Source organism: Rutilus rutilus, assembly GCF_951802725.1.
Source record: "Rutilus rutilus genome assembly, chromosome: 21".
Lineage (NCBI taxonomy): Eukaryota > Metazoa > Chordata > Actinopteri > Cypriniformes > Leuciscidae > Rutilus > Rutilus rutilus.
In genome coordinates this window covers 20,403,104-20,430,741 of record NC_140226.1, presented here as the reverse complement: position 1 = coordinate 20,430,741, position 27,638 = coordinate 20,403,104, and the positions used below count along the sequence as shown (strand labels likewise).

At 36.6% G+C, this 27,638-nt stretch overlaps 1 protein-coding gene across 4 annotated transcripts in view; it reads right to left on the bottom strand.

The window, feature by feature from the left end:
- arhgef10 (Rho guanine nucleotide exchange factor (GEF) 10) overlaps nt 1–25,321 on the bottom strand; it is a 51,017-nt gene extending 25,696 nt beyond the window's left edge. Inside the window, exons 1-18 of one of the 4 annotated variants that reach the window (XM_084392947.1) lie at nt 25,098–25,321; nt 16,606–16,709; nt 11,443–11,817; nt 9,481–9,774; nt 8,737–8,773; nt 8,441–8,529; nt 8,118–8,174; nt 7,368–7,555; nt 5,968–6,084; nt 5,139–5,250; nt 4,915–5,024; nt 4,070–4,147; nt 3,757–3,936; nt 3,340–3,456; nt 2,428–2,520; nt 1,986–2,156; nt 877–1,022; nt 529–719 (exon numbers count right to left, since the gene is read on the bottom strand). In XM_084392947.1, coding sequence (XP_084249073.1) covers nt 529–719; nt 877–1,022; nt 1,986–2,156; nt 2,428–2,520; nt 3,340–3,456; nt 3,757–3,936; nt 4,070–4,147; nt 4,915–5,024; nt 5,139–5,250; nt 5,968–6,084; nt 7,368–7,555; nt 8,118–8,174; nt 8,441–8,529; nt 8,737–8,773; nt 9,481–9,774; nt 11,443–11,817; nt 16,606–16,642 — 2,392 coding nt within the window. In that variant the 5' untranslated portion in view covers nt 16,643–16,709; nt 25,098–25,321. The remainder of the gene's footprint in view (nt 1–528; nt 720–876; nt 1,023–1,985; nt 2,157–2,427; nt 2,521–3,339; nt 3,457–3,756; nt 3,937–4,069; nt 4,148–4,914; nt 5,025–5,138; nt 5,251–5,967; nt 6,085–7,367; nt 7,556–8,117; nt 8,175–8,440; nt 8,530–8,736; nt 8,774–9,480; nt 9,775–11,442; nt 11,818–16,605; nt 16,710–25,097) is intronic. The other 3 variants (XM_084392946.1, XM_084392949.1, XM_084392948.1) reach the window with 3 other exon arrangements.
- Nucleotides 25,322–27,638: the final 2,317 nt, after the last annotated feature.

The window sequence follows — 27,638 nt, the reverse complement described above, 5'->3', positions numbered from 1 at the left end:
TATAATACATGATATATTTGTCTATATATTTGTGATTATGTAGCATGAATACATATATCTGCAGTGTTACACATGCAGTCCCATATCTGATCACGTATACATCTATATATTATGAAGTGTATCACTGAATATAAAATTACATACATTATGATATATTAGTAAATATATTGTCACATATTTTTCAATTAATGAAAGGCGGCAATTCCTTATGTATTATTCAATATATTGTAATATATTAACACAATATATTATTCTTTATATTTTCAAATATACCGTTAAACCATTTAATATATTGATCATTCATATATGGGAAATATATTTTCATTTCGCAAGGGCAGCAAGTGCTTGAATGTGAAAAATTTGAGTTTTTAACCCAGAACCTGAACCACCATTTGACCTTGACCTCCAGTAATACCTGAAAATAACTCTTTGCACCTAGATTCAGACAGATTTTTAGTTAACTACTGAAATTTGGTGCAGAGTAGATGTGTTTGAATACATATTTTTGTGTGTATAACAAGAACTTACTAGGTTTAGCATTGATGACGACTTTATCCCCTGAGTGCAAGGGGGGAAATCTGGAGTCGCCCATCTCTTCGCTGGAGCCAAACTCCACGACCTCCACAAAACTCAAAGGCACACTCCACTTGAGCAGGAAGCGCTGTCCTGAGGGAACACCTTCACCTCCAGCTCCCACACTCACACCATCCTGAGAGGGGCTGGAGGAGAGAAACACTGCTTTACTCAGATGGAGGAGGGATTTGTGTGGAGGAAGAAGGTTTAACTCTAAATATCCAGGATTAGATGTTTTCTGAGTGATGCTGTGCTAAACAATTTAGACTGACAGTAATTGCAGATAATGTGTAATGGTCATACCGCTGGTTGGGGGTGGCACACATGAGAACATCGTTCAGAAGAAAGACTCGGCGTTCTTTAGTCTTAATGATCTCCCCACGATCATTATAAACTGTTTCCACCACATCATCAGAACAAATCAGATAACGACTGCCGCTGCTTAGCAGCTGAGAGAGAGAGAGAGAGAGAGAGAGAGAGATGAATGGAGAGAAAAGCAGAAACAGCAATAAAAGGGTTGAGCTGGGGATTAAATATTTAAGGCTTCTACTTTGTCACAGTCACTCATCAGTTGACCCTGACCACACACATATTTGTCCAATATGGACTGCGGGATGATTTGAGGGGAAGAAAATGGACAGTAAAATATGCTAAATACATCTACTTATTATTTCATTATGAAATATTCATTATGTTATATTATTAGCTAAAACAGTAATACTGTGAAATATATTAATAATATTTTATCATACAATGGCAAAGCTGACTTTTCAGCAGCCGTTACTCTAGTCTTCAGTTTTAATGTCAATTAATGTCAATTTCGATCAATTTAAAGCACTCTGAATAAAAGTATTCATTTATTTAAAATAATATAATTAAAAAAACTTGCTAACCCCTAACTGTTGAACTGAATGTAATCCTGGTATATGACACATATTTTTGTTTTACTCCAGTGTTGGTTCTTGAAGCTGCTGGTTAATAGTTGATTAAAGCCTTTATTAGCTTTAGGAGAGCATGTGTCATGCAAAAATCATTGGATGCCATTTTATCTATCTAAAATCCAAACTGCGTTTCATACCTTATGTTAGATGGAAATTAAACTTACTGTAAGTATATTTAGAGAATAAAACACCTATCCATCCACAGGAAAGAGCAAGCAGTCAAAGAGTGCAAAGTTAAGCAAAATATATCAGAGCCCCAGATGGTATGGACCGTTCAAGCTGGTTCTGTTTACAGTATTGGCTCAGTACTGACTTCATATGAGTGACAGCAGGGCTCAGACACACTCTAGGTTTAATTACGCTGTGTGAAACTCCCAAATGTCAAATGACATATTTGACTAAGCACCCACACTTTCATACAGCGGGTTTGAGGTGCACAACTGCGATCAATCAGCAGAGCGGCTACAGTACCTTGTTGAGGTAATGTTCATTCATAGCCTTAGCAATGTGTCTGATCTCACAGCGCTGGTCGGCCTCTCTTTTCCTCTCGTTTAATTTTTCGGCAAGCGTTTCCAGTTCAGTGAGAGCCATCTGAAGCGGAAGACGATCGGGATGGCCCACTGGTGTGTTTTTTAACATGTCCTACAAAGAGACGCAGAAGATGTTATAGTAGCCTGTGAAAATTACAACAAAAGAAAAATGGAGTGAATGAAAACTTAATCGTCAATGAAAGTTTTGCCTTTTATGCGAGTTCATGAACTACATGAAAGTGACTCTTGATGTGATGTGGATGAGAAAGAAAGAGGCGCCCTCTTCAGGAGATGTCAAGATATTTTTTTGCAATGAGTGTACTGGAGAACATGTATTTTCTTAATATTAACAGTACTGAAAGAGTGTGTGAGGTAAGACGCACTTGCAGCAACAGTATAAACTGAGGGAACCGTTGAATAGGCTTCATCATCAGTCCATAGAGGGTCAGATGGTCTTTGTTAGTCTCCTGACGGTGCTGTGAACATAACACAAACAGCATGAATAATCTTGGAGCTTCTTCTGCTTACCCAAGCTTCACTTATTTATTATAGCTTTAAAATAGCTATTATTTATTATAGCTATTTATTATAAGCTTTCACTTATTTCACTTATTATTATTTCAAATAACTGCTTTTCTATTTGAATATATTTCAAAGTGTAATTTATTCCTGTGATGCAAAGCTGAATTTTCAGCATCATTTCTCCAGTCTTCAGTGTCACATGATCCTTCAGAAATCATTTGAATATGCTGATTTGTTGCTGAAGTAACATTTCTTATTATTATCAATTGTGAAAACAGTTGTGCCGCTTAATATATTTGTAGGAAACGTGAAGCATTTTTTCAGGATTCTTTGAAGAATTAAAAGTTATTTATATAAAAAAATTGTAACAATGTAAATGCCTTTACTATCATTTTTGATCAATTTAATGCATCCTTGTCAAATTTTTACTTTTTGATCACATTGATTATTGTTTAAAGGAACAATATTACATTTACACTGAGTAGTTGTTATTTTTGCAATCCAGTCAAACACAGTCGGCACCCACTTTTGATGAGCATTTGACCTGAATGTGTAAATTCACCATTGAGATCATCATCATTATTTTGCCACCATATTGGCCGATTTTGGATATTTATTTTAATTCTGCATTAAGGTTAGGACATGAAACAGATTATCATCTAAATAAGGTTTAAGACTAATTATTGTGAATTACATAACAGAAAAGTACAGAACTGTTTGACATGTAATTACTGCACCACAGGAACATTCTGGACTCTTTTGGGATGTCTAACCTTGAGAAAGTCGAGGAAACAGGGCTTAGATGCACACGCCTTCCGCACCACTCCCATCGCCAAGCTGAAGTTATTCACATACTCGCTGTAAGCGTCCAACACCATAGACTTAGAAAACTGCAGAAGAGACAGAGGTGAAGGCACAAATATAAGAGTGGAAACCATGATACTTTTTAATGGGATAATTTCTGTCATGAACTATAGTTTTTTTTCTGTTCAAGATTACTTTGAGACACACATAACCTCACAACAGATGGTTAAATGTGGAGAAGGTTTGTACATGTAAAAACATAAAAGTTTAGAAATAGACGTATTAAAACTCTTAAAAAAAAAAAAAAAAAAAAATCTTCAAGATGATCAGTGCTGTGTATGTCCTCCCACAACAAATCAATTAAATCCTAAAATCAGATATCTCACCGACGCTACAAACACATCTCCGATCATCTCCAGCTCGTCCCAGTCAGACACACGACTGGCCAGCGCCATCTGGAACAGGGCATGGCACTGCAAGATCTCCCGAATACGATAAAACACCACCTTAAGCTTGCGGTCGCTCAGTAACCGAGGCTCAATCTCTACCAGTGGTTTCTCATATTGCTGTTATGTGCAAAGAAAAAAAAAAAAATTTACATTATTGGATGATGAGTATGTGCAGACAGTCAAATGACAAAAAACTAATTCTCCACTGCAATGTAAAGCAGCACAGGTAAAACAGACAAAAATAGTAAACCTCTAAAATTCTCTTCAGAGCTTCCAGATAGTTCTTCTCACTCTCTAGAATCATCTCCAGAATACATCTCCTCATCACCTGTTCATGCACACAGAAAAACAAATGTACAAGGGCACTTCAGTCACACTCAGAAAATGTATGAACGTCTGCACATTAAATAACAAAACATAAATCCAACTGTTTAAAAAAAAGAAAAGAAATATTGCACAAACACTTTTTAAGCAAAACCTAAACTTTAAGCAGAATGATTACTTCATTCACTACTGATGGCGTCTGTACAATGTTTTTAATGTTTTGCAAAGCAGCTGCATTTAATTGAGCAAAAATACTGTAAAAAAACAATCATATTTTGCAATGTTATTACAATTAAAAATAGCTGTTTTCGGTTTTAATACATTTTAAAATAATTTATTCCTGTGATGGAAAAGCCGTATTTTTAGCAGCCATTACTCCAATATGCTGATTTGGTGCTTAAGAAACATTTCTTATTATTATCAATGTTGAAAACAGTTGTGCTGCTTAATATTGGAATAGTATGTGGATAATAATATGTGGAATGTGATATTTTGTTCAGGATTATCTGAAAAAAATAGAAAGAATGGCATTTATTTGAAACAGAAATCTTTTATAATAATGTAAAAGTCTTTACTGTCACTTTTGATCAAATCGAACGCATCCTTGTTGAATAAAAGTATTAATAGTAAATAAAATCCTTACTGACGCCAAACTTTTGTGTGTACGTAGTATATATACACTACCACACACACACACACACACGCGCACGCACACACTCAAACACACTCAAACACACACTTTTAAGTTGGTTAAAAGTTGGTAAAAAGTACCTGGTGTTGAGAAAGCCCATCAGGTGCGGGTCTCAGCACTGGGTCAACATTAAAACACTCCACCTCGATGAACAGATCTGACTCTTCATCAAAACAGCTGGGTTTCTTCTCTGAGGAAAGAATGATGGATTCATCAAATAAATTAAACAGAAGAGGCATATTAATCAAGATGACAATCCTCTGTGAATTCATTACATTGGAGGTTGTACTATTTGTGCTCTTACCATAACAGAGAGATCTGGTGCGGATGAAAGATCGTCCCTTTCTCACCGCGGCTTTGGTTTTTTGCAGACCATCTTTAGTTCCATCTTTAGCTGCTTTTACAAGCCGCTGCATCTGTAGCACATGCAACATCATTTAGGAGTGAGCTCACAAAATCTGTGCAGAAAAATGTACACAGTGTAAGATGGAGGTTTTGTGCAGGAAACCCAGACACAAAAGCGGAACAACTCTTTAGTGAATTCACCCTTGATATTTCATATCAATTTGATAGGAATTAACAAGATGAACCCATCACCATGGAGAAGAACTATCCAACTTGAACATAGGATCTCAAAAAACAACAAAAAAACATGCATCCTAACTAAATTATGTTGTGAATGAACACACAATGAAAAGATCGACACAGACACCACATGGGTAAAATGAGAGATGAGGGAACATGAAGTCTGATGGATAAATAAGAGAAACAACAACTGCAACTGCAAATCTGTGCATGCAGAACTCAACAGATTTTCTCTGATTCAAAGTCTCTTTATTCAAATATTTAATAAATGTTGTGCCCTGCTGTGGCAGTCACTGAGGGGGGAAAAAAATCATATACCAACAATTTTAAACACAGAATGATTTGCGAAGCCACACATGAGGTGAGGATGAATGAGGTCAAAATGTGTACAACATTCAGTTTCCACAGATGACAACAGCTATATCTATGGAGATGCAAACAGATGTTTAGTGGGGATGACGGAGGTCAGAAGAAGCCCACCACCAGCACAGAGAAGAGAGAGCACCTCTAGAAACGTCAGGCTAACATACACGCTCTTGTTCTTTTACCTTCTGCTCGTGTTTGTGTTTGAGCTGCTGTAGCTCTACTGTTCCCACTGTGTTTGCCATGAGATCTCGCATCTTTCTCTCATAGTGCTCTTTCAAACGCGTCAGATCTTCAGACAGCTGAACAGGGGGCAGAGAACGAGTTACTGCATAACTCCATCATTCCCTTGTTTGACTTAGAAACTCACTCCGTTAATATTCTTAATGTCTATGTGGCATGCTATTGTTTACCATACAAAATAACAGGGGTGCACTGACAATAAAATTCCATAATATTTCAATAATAATTTGACAATTATTTCTATAATAATTTTTCCCCGTTATGGGTCGATGACCAATATTAAAAATAATATTATAAAATAAATTAATTAATAAACAAACAAACAAACAAACAAACAAACAAACATCAAAAGAATCAAATTAATTCTGAAATAAATGTAAAAAAACAACTATGTATTTTAAGTAGTGTTATCAAATCGATTAATCCTGATTAATAGCATCTAACAAAAGTTTGTTTGTATAATATAAAATATGTGCGTATATATATATATATATATATATATATATTATATTATATATTTGTGTGTGCATGATTGTCTGTGTATGTACATATACACACGCTATATATATTATATATATACACAGTATATATATATATATATATATACATACACAGTATATATATATATATATATATATATATATATATATATATATATATATATATATATATACACACACACATATATTATATAAACAAAAACTTTTGTTAGATTCAGTTAATCACAATGAATCGAATTGACAGAGCATTCATTTTAAGTAATATTAAGTATAAAATTGTGACATAAGAAAAAACTTTTGTTGGTTGCAAACAATGGCATGCCAGACATATGATTCATAAATATTACATATGATTCTAAATATTAAAATCTTTGTATATTCCTTTAAAAGAATTTCATTTTGGGCGCTTCCTAACAATGAATCTTAGACCTTACACACACGCACACACATACACACTCTTAAACTCTTACAAATCCCTCTCTCAAAAAAGGTTTCAAATGATCTGACTCTAAATTTGTTCTGCCAGTTCAAAAATAAACCAATTCCCTGGCCAGACTTTGAAATAAACACATACACACACTCACTCAAATAAACCTCATCTACTAAATCAGAGCCTACACATACAAACAAAACCAAAACCATTATGGGCAGATTAAAGACTTTTCTCATTGTTTTTAAATATTACTGTGGGCAAATGTTAAAAAAAACAATGATCCAGACATCAGATCTAACTACACTGACACAATGTTCACACCAAAGAAACGGCTGCATTTTATACTACAGAGAAAAAAAGAAGAAGAGAGAAAGAATGAGAGTGAGACAGTGGTAGTGTAAATACACACATGCGTTTTCTTGCTGGGTGCACGGCCCCTGACGAAGGCATCTGGGAGACCGTTCTCTCCATGTCCGTTCTCTGTGTCACTGGCTTCCTCATAGCTCTCAAACTCACTGGAGCTCCAGCCGTTGTCCAGCGAGCTGCTGCCGCCCTCCTCCCCGAACTCAACATCATCATAGATCATCTCATCTGGGTCTGACATGCACACAGTTTTCACATTTTACAAAAAAACAGTCCAAATTCATTCCCTCATGACTGTCATCAGCCATAACAGCAGAGCTGTCAGTCACATGACACTGTCTTATTGCTGAGAGGGCAAATTTTACTCTCAGTTTTCATTTCACTCACATTTCCATAGCCAGGCTGCAGGGGTGGGGGATTTACAGATACAATTCTGGATCTATCAACTAATCTGAATTTGAATATAATTATTAATAATTGTAGTTATTACAAAGAATATGCAGGCCAAAACAGATACAAATACTGTATATGCTATGTGGTGTGGAACCACAACATGAACGTATTGTATACCAGTAATATAATTACTGTAAACAGTAATAGTAATATATCAGTATAACTATTATATCACAGTAATCTATATATACACACACACACTCATACATATACACTGACCCCTATTAGGCTGTACATGCACTGCATTTTGGCTGTTAGCTGATAGGTTAATACATATCTTAACAGACATGAACAAATGCATCACACAGTAAGTTAAGATAAAGAAAATGACCAGATACTAAACCTGTAGTGGATCCAGAGTTTTCTCTCGGTACATCATCATAAATCACTTCATCTGGACCTAAAACAAACAGAAACATGCAAACAAACACACATGGCTTACAATTTCATATGTGCAACCAAGCCAAAACAACGCAGTGGCCATTAATATGCGTCAATGAATCCACTGAAAAAGGCTGAGCAGTTCTTCAGAGAGAAGGAAGGAAATGTCTGAGATTCTCTACAGTAACAGGAAGCACAGCTGAACATGGCAAACAAGCCTTCATTCATACATTCACAAACTAAATCCAAGCATTTTATCAGCCTAGCAAAATGCTATGTACTTACTCTCCATCCAGGCTGTGTTTGCTGGGTCTGATACCCACTTAGTAAGAGCATCTTCCTCTCTGATGACTGGACACTCTTCACTAAAAACACTGGACAAAACATTTGGAATTGGTATATATACAAACTTCCCTTCAAATTTCTATATTTGTTTGCATCTCAGTATTGACAACAACAACACACAAATACAGAAAAAAAGTAGTTCATATTCAAGATGTTTCATACAACATAAGGACAGTAATATGCATCAGACATCTTAGTAAAGCAGTACTACACTGCATCTGTGCGGTCTCACTCACCTGTCCACTGGGGTATTTCCAGCTCCCACCACAGTCACTGCAGGACACATCAAAACAGTTCATGCATTAACAGATAAACATTCAACTGCGTCTCAAAAATGTTCCAATCGGATCAAGAAAAAAAACATTACACCACAAGGGGACAGTAATGTGTAAGTCTCCTATAAAATTCAAGCCAATACTTTTGTTTTTCTCCCTCTCATCTCTACCTACACTAGCAGTTTGGACACACTTGCCTGAATATATAATTATATATAATTATCATAACTCTAAAAACGTTAAAACTAAAAGGATAAAGCTTAAATGGTTGGAATTATAATGAACAATTGTGCATACATATGAATTTAAAATGGTAATAAAACACTCACACACACACAGTATATTGTATATACATTATATACGGTGTTATTTTTTTTTTTACGTTGGAATGTATATATATACACATTTGGCACTGCATTACTTTCTTCACCATCATTTCATTTGAGAATGCACATGTAGAAGTTTAGTTAACATTCAGGCCACTTTAGAGAAAAAACAGGAAACTTCATCGCAGCCAAAGCCACAGCTAAATTTATCCCCAACTTCCTCATGGCAAAACTTCAGAAAAAGAAGAGACAGAGAGCATGAAACAAGACAGAAAGTGAAAAGAGAGAGGATATGTATGGTGAGTGAACCCCTATTCCTACCAGACCAGCAAAGAGAATAAATGAAAGGGTAACAGATGGGAATAATCTCTCTTTTTACCATCTTCATCCATAGAGAAGTGTCGGATGATAACTGGGGTTGTGTAGGTTGGCCGGATCGCCGGCACATTTGAGGGCGTTGCATAACCACAGGGCACTGGCACTGAATACCCAGAGGGCAACCCTGGGCTACTGGGTACATCCTGAATGTCTCTTTCACTCTCATTGGCTGGGGGAGAGGAGGGAGGGCCGCTCTGCTCTGACAGCAGCTGCTGCTGCATAGGGGCGATGTCAATCACAGAGTAGGGGCTGACTTTGGACACAGAGGTGGGAACCACACTGGCACCTCTGCTCTCTATTGATCAGAAAGTACAGGGACTTGTCAAGAAAGTTTGAAGTTTGTAGGAGAGCAGGACATAGAAATCTCACGTGTTGTTTGTTTGTTTAGAGTTTAAGCAGCTATTCTAGTGAATCTTAGGTGGGAAGGATTCATGATACAAATAAATAACTCAAGATTATATCTACATTAACAGCAGAGGTGGACAGTAACAAAGTACATTTACTTGAGTACTGTACTTAAGTACACTTCTTGAGTGTCTGTACTTTACTTGAGTATTGTTTTTTCTGGAAACTTCTTACTTTAACTTCACTACATTTGAAAGACAAATATCATACTTTTTACTCCACTACATTTCTGTCAAGGTCCTCGAGTAGAAAGTAGTTACGTCAGTCAGGGGGGGATTTGGTTGCATTTTGGTTGGAAATGAAAGTCGGGTTGATGTCTGAACTCGACTGATGTTGGTTTCTGACGTCAACCCAATTTTCATTTTCAACCACGATACGTCTGTCCAACGTTGGAGATTAATGTCAATCTGGCGTTGGATTCTGACATCAACCTGATTTTCATTTTCAACGTTGGGTTTGGTCTTCTAAATGCGAATTTTGTTGTTGTTTTGGAGCACACTAGCTTATAGATAACAGTAAAGCTAATATATTCATACTAAAAGCCAAAAAACTTTAAATAGGGCAATATCTGAGGGCCATTTGGGTGTTCGAAACCATTGTGGACGTTATTGAGTGACTTATTCACTTAATCTCACATTCAATCCCACTACTGGAACTGTGCTCTAGAAATACATGTGATATTGATATGAGGGCAGGCATTTATTCAGAGGCATAAGCTACTGTAAGTATTACACACAACAATGCAACAATAATAAAACAATGCATTGACATTTACTTTTGATACTTAAGTACTTTTAAAAACAAGTACTTCTATGCTTTTGCTTAAGTAAAAATCGGTCTTTACAACTTTTAATTGTAACGGAGTAATATTTGACCGGTAGTATCTGTACTTTCACTCAAGTAAGGAAGTTGTGTACTTTGTCCACCTCTGATTAAGAGTCAGAAAGAAAGAGAAAGACTGAAGGAAAGAAAGAGACAGATATATAACCTCAGAAACCGTGCAAGCATTTACAAAACAAATAGCAATTTGATGCAAAGGGCGACCACCCAAACGGCTGTAGATTTGATTTCCAGTCAGTAATACACATAGACATCATTGTAGAGGGCAATCAATAACTGTACACAATATACTTTTCTTTTTTTTTCCCAGACAGCCAATAGTTCATTGCATAAAACTCATTGCAGTCGATACTAGAGTTTTTAATGGCAAGGACACACAAATATGATGATCGCCCTGTGAGGAACTCTTCTCATTATATATATATATAAAAAAGAAACCCATTTATACTGTGTGAGAAAAATATTGTTTAATATTTTGTGGAAGATAAAATAAAATAATTGTTTCCAAAATTAAATAATTGTTATTGTATTAAAGCAAATTGTTAAAAATACTATCTGGAAAATAAGTACTTTTTTTGAAGCCTATCTGAGATAAAACGTATCACTTTTTTTTTTTTTATCATAATCTTGCGATTTCTTAGCAGTCGTTAGAAAGTAATACATTTTTAATAAATATCATAGATAAAAATAATAATTTTAGTATCCACTGTACACTCACCATCCTGCTGTCTGTGTGCAGCAGCTCCTGTAGCGCCCTCTAGTGCTGGTGGAGGGTTTCTGTCCTGGCCTTCTGCTGCATTGTGACAGAGCTCTATGGGAGGAGGAGGTAGATCACCCTGTGGGAAGGGCTCATGAGACAAAGGGCTGTTATTAGTGAGGCAGTTCTGGGGTGGAGGTGGCAGATCAGCTTCTGCAGTGAGTAAGTTCTCTGGGTATGGACTTGTTCCATTCACGGGTGCGTCTCTGGCTGCTGATGAGCAGGGTGGAGGCACGGAGATTCCCTCAGGGTCAGGGGGTGGCCGATCCGCCTCGGGGACTTCATCACTACTGCTGTCAAACTCAAACCTCTCACCTTCATCTACGTCATCCAACACTAAAGAGAGACAGAGAGACAGATACATGATACATATACATACACACACACACACACACACACACATATACATATACATATACATATACACATACACACATATATATATTATATATATATATATATATATATATATATATATATATATATATATGTGTGATTTCTTTTTTTATATTTCATAATATAAAAATAAAATATATTTAAACTCTGAACTTGTGGTCACATGAAAATATGTAGTTTTGCACATTTCTACTAGGAGAGCACCACTAAAACAGACAAATGATAAGTTAGAAATGGCCCAGCAAAGTCTGTGAATGGAGTATTTTGTGGTTGAGGTTTGTTCCCACCCTCCTCTTTGCCCACCCAGGGTTCACACAGACACATGTTCAGATTTCTGAGAGCAAACTCTAATTTTAGGGTATGTACAAGAACCCTCTGCTCAAACTGGCTCTCAAAGTCAGAGTTACACATGGCACAAAGTTGTAAGGGAACAAAAAAAAAAAAAAATTCAAACACCAAAACCGACTACAGGAAGCACATTTATGCTGAAAGGAAACGGGGTCAAAACATCACACTGCTTATTTTCCACAGGTTTGAAGTGCTAAAGAGAAAACATGTCTACTGGGAGCAGAGGACAAAAGACAGAGAAAAAAAATAAGTCAAATATAAATTCATTGATCAAACAGGTCTTACTCATGTGGTTTGGTTTGTACATTACAGGCTAGCTATGACAAAAAAGAAAATGCTAACACTAAATTTAAAGAAGGGATGGTCCAAACTCGGTCCTGGAGGGTTACTGTCCTGCAGAGTTTAGCTCCAATACCCGCCTGATGTATCTAGTATGCCTATAGACCCTGATTAACTGCTCCAGGTGTGTTTAAATGGGGTTTGAGCTGAACTCTGCAGGACAGTGGCCCTCCAGGAGCAGGATTGGACAGCCCTGATTTAAAGGGATAGTTAATTTAAAAAAATGGACCCTCATGTCATTCCATTTACTTTCTTTATTGTGAAATGACTTAAAGAAATTTGGTCTTTGGAGGTCCCATACACTTGCATTATATGCACTCACAAAGTTGAGGCCAAAAAATCTTGGTTTATGTTCATCTGAAGAAAGAAAGTCATACACATCTGGAACGGCATGAGGGTAATCAAATGATGAGAGAATTTTAATTTTTGGGTGAAGTATCCCATTAAATCGTGGTCTGTTCTTCACACAACTATTGACTTGGTAGTTGAATGAACTACTTTTAGGATACTTACATGGTACTTTTGTTCCCTTTTAAGTTTTTAAAACTTAACTATAATTCTTGTCCTTTTGTGTAAGATAAAAAAGTCACAGGTTTGGAACGACATGGAGCTGAGCAAATGGCAGAATTTGAATTTCTGTGTGAACTGTCTCTTTAAGGAAACTGAGTTAGTTTTTTTCCTTCTGTCTTTAATGATTCTACATCAGAAACTCATTGGCAGCTTTACAGTATAGATGAAAGATGTGCAAGGTAGAAAGAAGGCTGATGAATAAGAGAAGAGACCAGGAGGGAGATTTACGCGGTGAGGCTATTATGAAGCAAGCACTTGGCAGTTCATGGATTCTCTTGACCCAGTGACTCACTCTTCAGAAATGTGAGTAATGTGAGAGTTCTTTTCCTCCATTCAGCTCTGGACCCCCTGTCCAATCGCAGCCTCCCTCACAGGGCTGAAGCACACACAGTGACCATTATACTACACTACTGTAATTAAGCCTGTTACAGTTTATTTACAAAACAAGACAGTATCCGGACAGTAAGATCTCTAAACCACTGAAATTCATTACATGGAGTCTTAAATAATGTTTGTTTTTCCTCTCACAGGGATAATGTGAACAGTGGTAAAACTGAAAGACTCTGGAACATTGCCCAGGAAACCATGTTTCCGCTGACGGAAACAGTTATCTCTTAAAGTCGATAAATCCACCGTGGCGCGCTGGTAAGAGTTTGCTCACTGGAATAGCAGAGATTCCAAACATAGTGAAAACATGTCGTCCTTCCACTTCAGGCTGCAAAGTCCAGAAACAACCGACAGACCAATTTCCGTCGCTGACTTCCATAAGCTAAGCATTTCTCAGTCTAATCCACTTAAAGCCAGGTGCACACGTCTCGCTTTATTGCCATCTTCTGAGAAAAACTTTGTGGAGCACAATTTGTGAATCCATTCTCTTTCCATAATGCAATAAAACATGTCAAATAAAAACTTATTTTACATTAGTTATTGCTCTTTATAATGTTATTTCAGGAGCTCATGTTTTGATAAGGAGAGTTTCTTTTCAACATTTGTGTTGTTTAAAGTGTTACATTTTACATTATTACATTATATTGTTGTATACACTACCATTCAAAAGTTTGGTGTCAGTTATTTTTTAAGAAATTACTTTTACTTAGCAAGGACACATTAAATTGATCAAAAGTGACAGTAAAGACATTTATAATGTACCAAAAGATTTGCATTTCAAATAAATGTCATTCTATTAAACTTTCTATTCATCAAAGAATTCTGTGGGGAAAAAAAAGTGTCATGGCTTAGACAAAATTATTATGCAACACAACGGTTTTCAAAATTGATAATAATATGAAATGTTTCTTGAGCACCAAATCAGCATATTAGAATGATTTCTGAGCGATCATGTGACACTGATGATAGAAACAAAAAGAAAACACTTATTTTAAATTGTAAGAATATATTATTTGATTTCATAACATTACTGTTTTTAGTGTATTTTTAATCAAATAAAATTAGCCTTGGTGAGCTTCTTAAAAAAGCTTCTTTCCCCAAACTTTTGATCAGTACATGTTACATAAAATAATATTTTATTATATTATATAAAGTTTGATCTGGTTTAATTCTACACAATATCCTAAAACAAATTTTTTTGTGGAAATGCACACTTGCTTCCACCCATGATCTCACGGGAATCATATCGTACAATCTGACAAGCAACAATTTTCAAGGACAATAAAACTGTACAGTGTGAACCCATCTTAAAGTAGTTTGGTTTACCACTGTTACTTGTTGACAGATGAGATGTCATCTTTATTCAGTGTGAGCTAGTAGGAGCGCCGTCCCTGCATGCCTTACAGCTACACATGACAGTCGGCATGCAAACAAAAACAATCTCCATGTACCCAGTAATGTGAATGAACAATTTACAACTAAACAATCTGACTCCATGTTAAAACAGCATCAAAACTATGACCTTTGAAGCGCTGCACTGTGGTTACAACGTAAACAGCATAGGAGACTGGCACAGAAGAGAAGAAATTCGTGCATATTCTCGTTGCTTCATAACATTAAGATTGAACCACTGGAGTCACATGGACTATTTTAACGATGTCTTTACTACCTTTCTGGGCCTTCAAAGTGGTCGTTGCGTTGCTGTCTATGGAGGGTTTTCTATACAGAAAGCTCTCAGATTTCATCAAAAATATCTTAATTTATGTTCTGAAGATGAACAAAGGTCTTACGAGTCTGGAAAGACATGAGGGTGAGTAATTAATGACAGAATTTTCATTTTTGGGTGAACTAGCCTTTTAACTGTGTAATGGGGAAAAAAACACTAGTTTGAGAAAGAATCACTGAGGCATGAACTGAGAGATTTGAAAGTGGCTTTATCAGCTCTCAGTGTTAATGACTGGAGTAAGACAGAGATAAAGCACGAAGGAGTTTCCGTATATTCCCAAAAACATGACCGATGGTGAATATTCATGCAGTAAGAGCTTTAAAATAATGTGGAATGTGTGCAGTTTTAGTTTAAACTTTAACATTAGCTTATCGACTCAAATGGGTCTCATTCCTTACGATGCAGATTATTCAGTTGCTGTTTTGGAAAAGATCTGCTGACAAAAATGAACCTTTTATGGTTAAATGGGCTTATGGTTTTAAACAGTTATACTGAATAGCGGCAGACAGATGTATCACATTTTACGGAAATATTGGCTTTCTTAATTTATCGATAGACAGCGCTGAGAATGCCAGTGCCGGAGTGCAGACGCACAGGACCTATACATTATTAGACAAAACTTTAGAAAATAGAGAAATTAAATGGTCTAATACTTTCTCATATACTGTTGGCATTTAGCAAATAAGAATTTTTATCATTTAAACAAGTCTTTAAAGACCGAATACATATTTAGTTCATTCATTATAATTTTTAGTAAATATAAATCCTTTAAATTCAAAGTTTAAAAATCAAACTTCCTCACAACAATGTGTGTAGACTATTGCACAACGAAAATTACCTCATAGAATCAAAGTGTACAAGTTGTGAATAGGTATGTACGAAGACGTACAGATCTGGAATGATATGAGGGAGCAAATGACAATAATTTTCAACAATCCCTTTAATTACAGCACTACTTTAATTAGTTAAACTAATATTTCACTCTTCTGTCATTCTCTCTGCATCAAGACACAGTCTCTGTTTTCTGGCTGCTTTTTTTCACCTCCCCTGCATTCGTTCTGGCGTTCCTCCACTCTTCAACCCACACGCTTCTTAGTGGCTGAGCCATGGAATGTGTTTACACTGTTCATTCTCTTCTCCTCTCCTCTCTACCCTTCAGGCTCCTATAAGCATGACATTCCTGTGCATTCGACACAGTGAGAGTGAATATGACCATGATACTCGTCAGTAAAACCCCTGCTGCTTTTAGATGCTTTGACAAAAATTGGCATTCACATTTTTGTGCCAGAAACACACTGTCCTCTTGTCAAAGTAAACAGTCTGTGTGCTGAGAGCTGTGAGAGGACGGATCTGCTTACGGTCTGGTGGAGGAGGGGGGAAATCCTCCACGTCCATGCTGAACACGCTCTTCTGAGACACGCACTGATGATCAGGGAGAGATCCTTCGCCAACTTTAACAAACCTACAGGAACAGAGAGACAGCGGTTAGCCACAGAGACAGAGTTCACCCACACAAACACACACAAGAATGACCTCATAGCTTAAAGCAATAGCTCATCCAAAATGACAAGTATGCTATTATTTACCCATCCTCCTCAATGTTTGTTTCAAACTCATATGATGTTGTATTTTCCAGGAACACAAAAGTAAAAAAATTTTTTAAATAATCGTTATGTTAAATGATAAATTATCGTCATTGTGATGATCAGGGGCCATCAAGCTCCAAAAGGACCGAAAAAGCACCATAAAAGTTGATCATATGATTTCTTTGAATATTTAAATGTATATAAACATTATAAATGGGAGACACTGGGAATCATTCACTAATAATTGCGTACACTGTTCGCATTTGTACGCACATTTGAACTTACTCACGAAAACTCTCTGCCTAATTGAATTTGTTCTTAAAGGGATAGTTCACCCAAAAATGATGGGTGAACTGACTGTAAGTTTGTATTTGTTTTTGAGTGCAATGCCCACATCAAAATCCAATTAACAAGCGATAGACAGAGCCAAGTAACACAGACAGTCTGTTACACTAGGGATATATGTCACAATATGGAAGTATTGAAAAATATCTGCCCTTTCTTCCATTCACTGCAATTTTAAGGTTTTCTTTTTAATAATTTCCTTCTTTTAAAGAGGCCTTTTTCTTCATTGTGATATCAGGACACTTTTACTTCCGTGACATTTTATGCCACCCAAAAATATCAAATTGATTTTTAATAAAAAAAATTACAAACATTAAAACAAATAATAAAAGACTCATCCTGACACAGAAACAATGGGTCAACCAATGGTGTCAGTTAGGGGCGGGACTATCTGTTTTACTAAACAATAACTTTAACCCTAGAGTGTTTGGGGAAACCTGAATGGAAACATTTTTTTTTTTCACTTGGTGCACAATTACACACGCATCAGCTTTAAATTTCCAAGTTAACAAAAACTCAGCTTTAAGTTTATAAATACAAAATTAGCATACCTACCAAATTTAAATAGTTTTATTAAATGAATTTGATCTTAACTGTGCTGATAACTCGGAGCAAATCATCTCAATCTCCTCACAATTCACCAAACCATCACATCTGCTCTGACTTAGCGCAGTCCTATTCAACCATGATGACTCTCATAAGCTTAACCTTCAGTCCACAATCACTCAAAATCTGGCCTCTGTTTGTTCATTTTGCACTGATATAACTTCTGTTATCATTGCAGAACACTACACCACCAGAACATACTGGGCTAAAAATGTCTTCCCCACCCTGTCAGCAAGCGACACAGTATGTCAAAGTCAGATATGTAATCAAGTGTACCATGACATTGGAGTGGCAGTTCGTCACTGTTGGCCCACTTATTACATCCAAACTGGAAACGCACGCACATGCACAGACATGAGTGACTCCGGACAATCTGTGACAGGGAGGGATAGAAAAACCCTTTATCTTTTTCTGCAGCTCTCTCTCTCTCACACACACACACAGATGCAACAGTGCTTTCCTCTCAGCTGTGTTTTCAGACGAGGGTCAGAGGAACAGTGAAGTCATTCTGTGGAATAGAGGAGTTTCTCATGAGGCTCATGTGTGTGCGACAATGAAGGTCAGCGAGAGACGAGGCGGACCGACTGACGCACGACTATTATCACACACAATAAGATCCTGGCACAGACACGCAAGCTGTTCTCTCGTTATCACAGTACTTTCTACACATAACGACTCACGAGTCAATAACAAACATGACGAGAAGAAAATCTGTTTTGCTGACAGTCATTGTTATCATTTGGAATGACAGCAAAACTACAAGTGACAGCCCAAATTGTTTAGCAGCACTGGATTCAGGAGTATTTTCCCCAAAAAATGTATGTAAACAAACATGTATATATGAAATATATTGTAATGCATCTAACTGAATTTTGATTAATTGACCAAAATTGACAGTAAAGACTTTTCCTAACTTTCTGTTCGTCAAAGAATCCTGAAAAAAAAAAAAAAAAGTATCACAGTTTCACACAAAAAATATTAACAAGCAAAACGATTTCAACTTTGATATTAAGAATTGTTCTTATTCTTGAGCAAATCAGCATATTAGAATGAATTAAGATTTCTGAAGATTTCAAGAATTCTGAAGTAATGATGCTGAAAATTCAGCTTTGCAATCATACATTTTATATTACTGTATGCTGCCTTGAGCATAAAAGACTACTTCTTACCTACCAACTTTTGAACTGTAGTACACACACACACACACACACACACACACACACACACACACACACACACACACACACACACACACACACACACACACACACACACACACACACACACACACACACACACACACACACACACACACACACACACACACACACACACACACACGTACATCTATCTTTATGAGGACATTCATTGACACAATGCAATCTCTAGCCGCTTACCCTAACCTTACCCATCACAACTAGTGCCTAACCCAAACACTGACCCTAAACCTACCCTTAACCTAATTATAACCTTATCCCTAAAAACCAGTTTTGACCCTCAAAACAGGCCTTTAAAGGGGTCTCAGAAAGTGAGGACTGGCCAAAATGTCCTCACTCCAATGGTCTAAAACTCAAACTGGTCCTCACAAAGATAGTTGTACAAGTACACACACACACACACACGTTTGCTTCAATACAGTGGCATATACCATGTGTTAAACTGATACTCATTGTAACTCAAGGTTCTCTATGGTGAAGATGAATGACATTTTTTTACTTCCAGAACTTGTGCACTATAACAGCATATCCTCATGACACAGTCTGTCAATGAGCGGGGAAAAAAGCCAGGATGGTGACTGCTTGTTTAGTCTACACACTCTTTGAAGCTTATCTTTTTCTTTCTTACCCCACAGACTCCATAACGAAGAAAAGAGATAAGAACAGATGTCTGACTAACTTTGAGTGGGAAAATCAGACTTGACTTAAAAAATTAAGTCGAGGTGCGAGTATTCTGCATGTTAACTTGTTAGCAACAACTATTTCAACCATCTAAGAGTTTGATAAAAACTCTGTAGTGTAAAAAATTTGTCCCCTGATATCAAATTAGATCTGACAAAACTTATTTTTATAGACATTTTGACATTTACAGAATGTATTCTTGAAAAAAATAATTGTTTTTTTTTTAATAGTGACCTGTTGTGTTTATAATTTATTACTTTCTTATTAAAACAATAGAAATGTATAGTATAATATAACATAATCATAATATGACTAGATAAAGGCGTGTGAAACCATTCATGATCTACAGTATTTTGAGGGAAGAGAGCAAACACACACATACTGAGTTTTCATGTTTTAAACATATACATAAACATATTTATTTTTATACTGTACAAACTGTATATTCTATTCCCAAACCCTAAACACAACCCTCACAGAAAACGCTCTGCATTTTTACATAAAAAAATAACATTTAGTATTTATAAGCTGTTTTCCTCATAGGGTGCAAACCATTTCTCCAAGGTCAAAAATTTCAGGTATTACGCCCCACAACACAGGGTTTACCTGGACCACGCACACACAACCAACCGGAAACAGAGCTATGACAGAATGTGTGAAGCTTGAAATAACAACACACCTGTGCAGAACAACACAAGAATCAGAAACACTAATTTATGGATCAACCTTAACAAAGCACATTTGCCTTCAGAGCATTATGACACCATGACAATATATCACTTAAATGACAGGTAGTTAACAAGAGGGAGCTTTAAATGACAAGTTTCAGAGGTCTGTGGCTTAGGAAAAGGCTGCGATGGGAGATAAATTCAATCCTACATGACAGTCTCAAGCTTTATTTCTCTGTTCTGATGACACAACAGACAGTAAATTTTGCAGACCACACTACTAAACAAACTCACAACCACACCGCTGGTGTGAAACTATAGACACTCAAACAGCGTTCATTATAGGAATCATACGGATATTTTAATTACAATTATATTCATAATTGTCTGAATTTTTACTTTAAATATTACCCTGAAAATGTTTTTACAAAACAGATAAGATCAATTGTGGGCTTGTGCAATGTGCATGTGCAACATTCAGAGAGTTGGGAGTGTCAGCATTGACCATGATGAGCTGATCAATGTTTAGTTTGAGCTTGACTTCAGGGTGTGTAGCCTAATCGTGCAGGGCAAGGGGAAAAACTCTGCTGTTGAAATGTGGCTTCAGGGCTTCTGCCAGTCTGCTGCTTCCTGAATCACTTCAGACATGTCTGATAGAATGAAGTAAGTTTGTTAGTGTAATACACACCGATATGCCTCATTGCGCAGAACTGGGAACCACTGCAATGGGAACAAGGGAACTGGATTTGTGTACTAATGATTCAGAGCGATTTTGTGATGTTCTTTTGTTTTTACAGAAAAAAGAAAGTTATACCACAACATAAAGGTGAGCGAATAATGAAGGAATTTGGGTTTAACATTAGCAAACAACTGATAGTTAAAATCTCTATGTAGTTAAAGTAGCTATTTTCTTCTGCATTGTGACGTACCGTATATAGCCTATTAAACGGATTATCAAAAAAAAAAAAAATGTAGGGCGGGATGTGGTTCAACCCATCAATTGTTGATTGGACAGAAAGATCAAAATCAGACCGGAGAGAAGTCTGTCATTTCACCGAAAGATCCAGTTATGAAGTTTTGATTAAAAATTATTATTATGGCTTGTTGGAGCCTTGTGGTGCTTCAGCCGACCCGAGTTCGAGTCCCACTCGAGGTCTTTTCCCAATCCTATTCCCCTCTCTCCTCCCATTGCTTCCGGTCTCCTCTATCCAATAAAGGAAAAAGGCCAAAAATAAATAATAAACAAAATTACGGGATCAAAAAATAAATAAAAAAAGGAAACGTACACGGATGAATGTAAACAATAAGATCAAAAACATGCATGTAGAAAATAGGGTGAATTTCCATTTCATGTGAACTTTAAGGACTGACTGCTAACGGTATGTAAACATCTCACATAGCACATTATCACAATAAATGCCTTAAAGTCTTACCATTGAGTCTGCAAATATGTCTAGACTGCTGTTCAGGGTCAAAAGTTTAATTCACAGTTAGAATTCCTGACAGAAGTACACTTTACAAACCACTAAATAATGACCTGGAAGAGCAAACGCCACATGCCATCCATCTATTTTCTCCTATAAACCAGCTTGAAATGTGTTAAATACGGACCTGTAAAGCAATCTCTGCGACCTCAAGCAAACACACCCAATGAGAACACACACACACACACACACAGGCAGGTTAAAGCCAGTCTAAAATCCTTCTGGGTTAGACATTAAAGACAGAGGATGAGGAGGCGAGAAATTAAAGGGATAGTTCACTCAAAAATTTTCACAAAGGAAAATGATATTTTGAAGAATGTCAGTAACCAGACAGTTGACGGTAGCCATTGACTTCCATAGTAGGAAAAAAAATAAAAATACTATGGAAGTCAATGGCTACCATCAACTGTCTGGTTACCAACATTCTTTAAAATATCTTCTTTTGTGTTCAACAGAAGAAACTCATACAGGGATGCGTTTCACAAAGCCAACAATATGGTCGCAAGTTCTGTCGTTACCAATAGAGTTCAATGGAAATTGCGATCATAGTTGGTCAACAATGCTTTTGGGAAACGCACATCAGGTTTGGAACAACGTGAGGGTGAGTAAATGATGACAGAATTTTAATTTTTGGGTGAAATATCCCTTTAAGTTTGATGAAGTCTAACATAACACATCCATGATATACCGTTATCTGCGTCACCATGTTAACAAAAGAATTGCAAATCAGATATGAAGGCTAAATAATGTTTAGATTCTAAGTTCACATACATCTTTTATGTATCATTATTTACTCATCAAGTCATTCCAAAACTGTATGACTTCTGTGGAACACAAAAGAAGATATTTAGAAAAGTCGCTCTGTTTTTTTTTTGTTTTTTTTTGTCAATAGAATGAAAGTCAGTGGAATTCAGGGCTGTTTTGGGCTCCACTGACTTTCATTATATGAAAAAATATCTTATATTCCACAAAATAAGAAAGTCATACAGGTTTGGAACAACATGAGAGTAAGTAAATGATGATAGAATTTTTTTTTTTTGAGAACTATCCCTTTAAAAGTTTCAGAGAAGGCAAGTCCATAGTGCTTAACTGAATGAACTTTGAGAAGCTGCATCCCTCCTGGCATGTTTGGCATCTCTGTGGTTTCTCAGCGGATTTCAGTAATCCTTCACAGAACACACAAGCACATAGATGGACACGGGAGATCTAACAATTAACAAACATGGATCCCAAGTGTACTGCATGACCACAATGTTAGATCACCCAACAAAACACCATCTGCCCTGACTCTGTTAAAACAACCCAATGAATATGAAGCCAAACTAATTTCTGTCTCCTTCTCCCACTGTTTAAAGTCCCCCCATCATAAATTCCACTTTCCTTGCAGATTCCTGAAGGAAAGCCGTGCCACTCATTCGTTCCTAAAGAGCACACTTATACATCAACCTCTGCATATGTGTAAGCACTACTAAAGAACAACTCAAAGAAATGTTGATTGGCTGCTAACAAATGTTCGTTTGGATGTGGATTGAACCAATGTTCAGCAAGCTTGAAAACAAAGCTTGTAATCCACAGTCTTTATTTACGGAGCACTGTGGGAGGAGAAGCCCCCTGCTCCAGTGGTGTGGCTATTTGCTAAGCAAATTGCCTGCAATCTGAGCAAATCCTGTCCTCTCCTGCGCTCTGATGCAAAGTGAGTCGGACAAGCATGGAGCGAAACAATGCAGTCGCACATGAGAGGGCTCTTCCCCCGTATCACACACACTCATCTAGGAAAAGGCCAGAGGGCCTCAGATTCCTGAAAGCACTGCAGCTCCCAGGGAAGGAAATGATGCCATAAAACTGAGAGGAAGTGGAAAAGTTTGACTAATTAAAAAGAGCATTCCTTAAATGTTTCCAAACATTTGATCCATGTTTAATGGGAGGTATGAAGGATCTGAACTGAATAACACACTGTGTGCATGAGAGCTCAGATCTTTAGAAAGGCCCTTTACTTGGGAACTGTTCGGCAACCTTCTCTCCAAAAGGCACGCTCTAGTAAAGAATGCCTATATTGTGCCTATATTGTGAAGGACGAAGTAGTCGAGTAGTCAAACTGAATTATGGTTTCATACTGAAAGACACTATGATAAGCATCTGTGGTATTAATTTTTATTTTTGAAAAAAGTAAATTGATTGTTGTATTCTAGCAGGGGTTTTTTGAGCAATTGATTTCCAAGATTTTTTCAGATTTTTTCCAATTATTTCTTGGTAAGTAAGTTTTTCGTCTACATTTGACAGGTTCTAATTTATCCCAGTATCAGCACCCATTAGTGTGGATGCATCTAGTGTGCGTGTACTAACTGCTGCTGGTTTGCATCAAAGCCGTGGGCTATTTTCTTTTTTACTGCACACATCCATATAATAGATGTCATTGGTTTCTAACAGATCTTCTTTCATCGCTCCAGCAGGTGTCTTGTTTGGACATTTGGACTCATTCTGTTCAAATGACTTCTATAAAGTAAATATAGGAGTATTATTTCTGACATTCAGTCAATTACATGACAGGATGTGATGTCAAGGAACAATTCAAAATAAATAAAAAAAATTCTAGAAGACTGATATGATTGGAGTCTTCATCTTACATAAGTGTAAATCATATTAGTCACATTTCTCAAAAGTTTGGTTAATTTTTTTTACTTTTTAAAAAAAAATGGAGTGCACCTTTAAATCACTACAACGAGCCATTACTAGGTCATAACTGGAACGATTCCTAATCATGAAAAGAATCCAAGATCACATTAGAATATTTTTTTCCTAACTTTTCCAGGCTTGTAAATCACAATTTTATAATTCACTGATATTTCCAAGATGTCTTTGAACGTGCATCAGCATCACTGTAGGCTACAACACGTTTTAGATTAGATTCCAGGTATCAGGCGGTTCTTGTGAAAGCTCGATGTTTACTGAATTGTATAGATTTTTGATATAATCTAACATGACTGTGCGGAGTTGTCACTTGCCACGTAAAGCGGAATCCAACAGGAAAAGCGCAGCCGCCCCATCAGGCGCAGATGTTGAACACTTCTCAGTTTATGTTATTAAAAAGATCTGATCACTGCGACAGCGCTCAGACAATAAGTTTCATTGCAGGGTGAAATCTGCACAAAGGTAAATCAGCATCACGCTGAATTTACGCGTTACAAATTACAAACTTATTTCACACATAACAGACTTTCAGTGGAAGTGTTTGGAAATTTCATACGCATGCTTTACCTACTCACCATCTTTCTGGATCTTTGAAGTAAATTAAGTTTAAATCCCGTCTATGGTGCGCAACACCGGTTAGTTGCAGAACAGACCCAACTTCGTAAATATTCACTGTATCATTTTTAAAGACAGTAGGCAACTTTTCCACTGCTTTTCCCAAACGCGAGCCAACCGCTCCATGTCTCCGCCCTCCACTCCGTCCTCATTGGCGGAGCCTTTGGTTGCCCGGTCTCTCATTGGTTTCAAGACACGTCAGTCAAATTTCTTGCGTTTCTCCGTGTGGATGGACACACACGCGTTCCAATGTGTGTCACGTGATGCGTGTGAACTGAACCGCTCCGCTGCACCTTCTGCTTCACTCACATCCAGAGAGAGTCCCACATTAATTAGTATAAATAAATGAACGCATTTGCTGGGAAAAATCTTATAGTGCTTGTTGTAATAAATAAGTGCAATAAACACAGATTAAATGCAGGATCACCGCATTTAACATAATTAGGCTACTTGGTTTTCCTAGCGCCTAATGAAAAACAATTATAATCAAATCATGATTATTTTGAAGTAGGTTGTGAAACGACTCTAAATACAAAAACACACTAAGTTGTTTCATTCAGTAGTAGGTAATAATATTATTCGGTTATCTTGCTCTAGCTCCGAAATCACACAATTTTTTAAAATAATTTGTTGGCAAAAATATATTTCGTGCTAGTAGATCCCTTTCACAAATGTCCAAAGTTACATAAATACAGTTTGGCAAATATTTGCAGTGATTTTGCGGTGCTGTACTGCAGCCTAGTGGTCACACACAAACTGCTGTATGCTTTCAAACTTTAGTGCCGAGTTGGGAATGGGATCAGTGTTTATCTCTCATCATACCCTTATTTTTACGTTAAAATTTGCATTAAATTGCTGATCCTAATTCGGTATTGTTTCCTAGGTATATTTGTTGGCTAGCCTAGTTCAGCTGCCCTTTTTTTCATTTCAATTTGTGTGGGGGATTACATTTCTGAATTAAATGAAATAACAGTAATAATAATAATAATAATTTATGTAGTAAATAACAATAATCATTTGAACAAAACGAACAATTTGAAAGTTTAAAAAAATAATGTTTTGACACAAGTAGCCGAATTAAAGGGATAGTTCACCCATAAATAAAAATTCTGTCATCATTTATTCACCCTCAATGTCTTTGTTCTGCTGCACACAAAGGAATATATTTTGAAGAATGTTTGTAACCAAACTGTTGTGGGGCATCATTGACTTCCATAGTATTTAAAAAAAAAAAAAATGTAATTCATACTATGGAAGTCAATGGTGCCCCACCACAACTCTTTGGTTACCCATTCTTCAAAATGTATTTTGTGTCCAGCAGAAGAAAGAAACTCAAATAGGTTTGGAACAACTTGAGGGTGAGTAAATGATGACAGAATTTTCTTTCTTTTTTGGGGGTGAACTATCCCTTTAAGGGTGATTGGACTTTGAAACAGGACATTGACCCTGAAATGCATCAAGTGACAATGACACACACACACAAAAAAAGGAAGTTTGCTAGTTTTCATAAGGTCATAAAATGGTCATAACTATTTGACACAAACCTTTGATGGAAACATGAATATGATGCACTACAGCAACAAAAATAACCAGTTTGGTCGATGGAACTAAAAAAGGTTTGTGACCGCATTATGAAACCTATAGCAAAAGCTTGTAATTTTCCTTACTTCATGCATTTCAGGGTCAACGTCCTGTTTGATGCCTGCCCGTCCACCTACATGATGTCACACAAATGAGGGCATCCAATTTTGGCTCAGTTTACATAAAAGGGTATGTCACACATCCTTTCATTATAATAACTGGTTTCCTGGTCAAATGGATAGGTAGCATCTTCAGTTTTACAGAAATGTATCGTGTGTTGGGCTGATGTTTCTAATTTATGGAAAGAAGCCTTAAACAAGACGGAAATTCTGTCCCAGTCACCCTTGATTCACACTAATAAAATAGAATCCAAAACTGTTGGTATCTTTGATAATTAATTGTACAGCTGATAAAACACTGTGGATCATTCACACGTCTAAAGTTGGTAAGTGCTAAAGCATCTGCTGCATTGAACTGTAAAGAGTTAAAATGGACAACACTTCTGCAAGGCAACAAAAAGTTTCTATAGTGAGAAAACAAAAACATATTTTGGGGTAAAATGTTTATTAGTTCTCTTTTTTTTAAACAATACACCCTAAGAGCATCAACAGCTTATGAGCTTTGAATCTTGAATTTTAAACCTAGATTTTAATTAAAACAAATGCATTTCAACAGAAATGTGCACCTAATATAACACTGATTAATATTTAAATATACAACAGATTTCCAGTCAACATACTATAGTCAATTGTGGAAACACAGGCAGTAGTTTGTTGTTACAGTTTAATATTGTTGAAACTTAGAATTTGAAATTAACTATGAAATGAAACAGGAATTTACATATAAATAATCAAGCATGACTTTGGTATGCATTGTGAAGGGGGGGGGGGGGGGGGCTCACCTGCTTTGTGCATCACCCT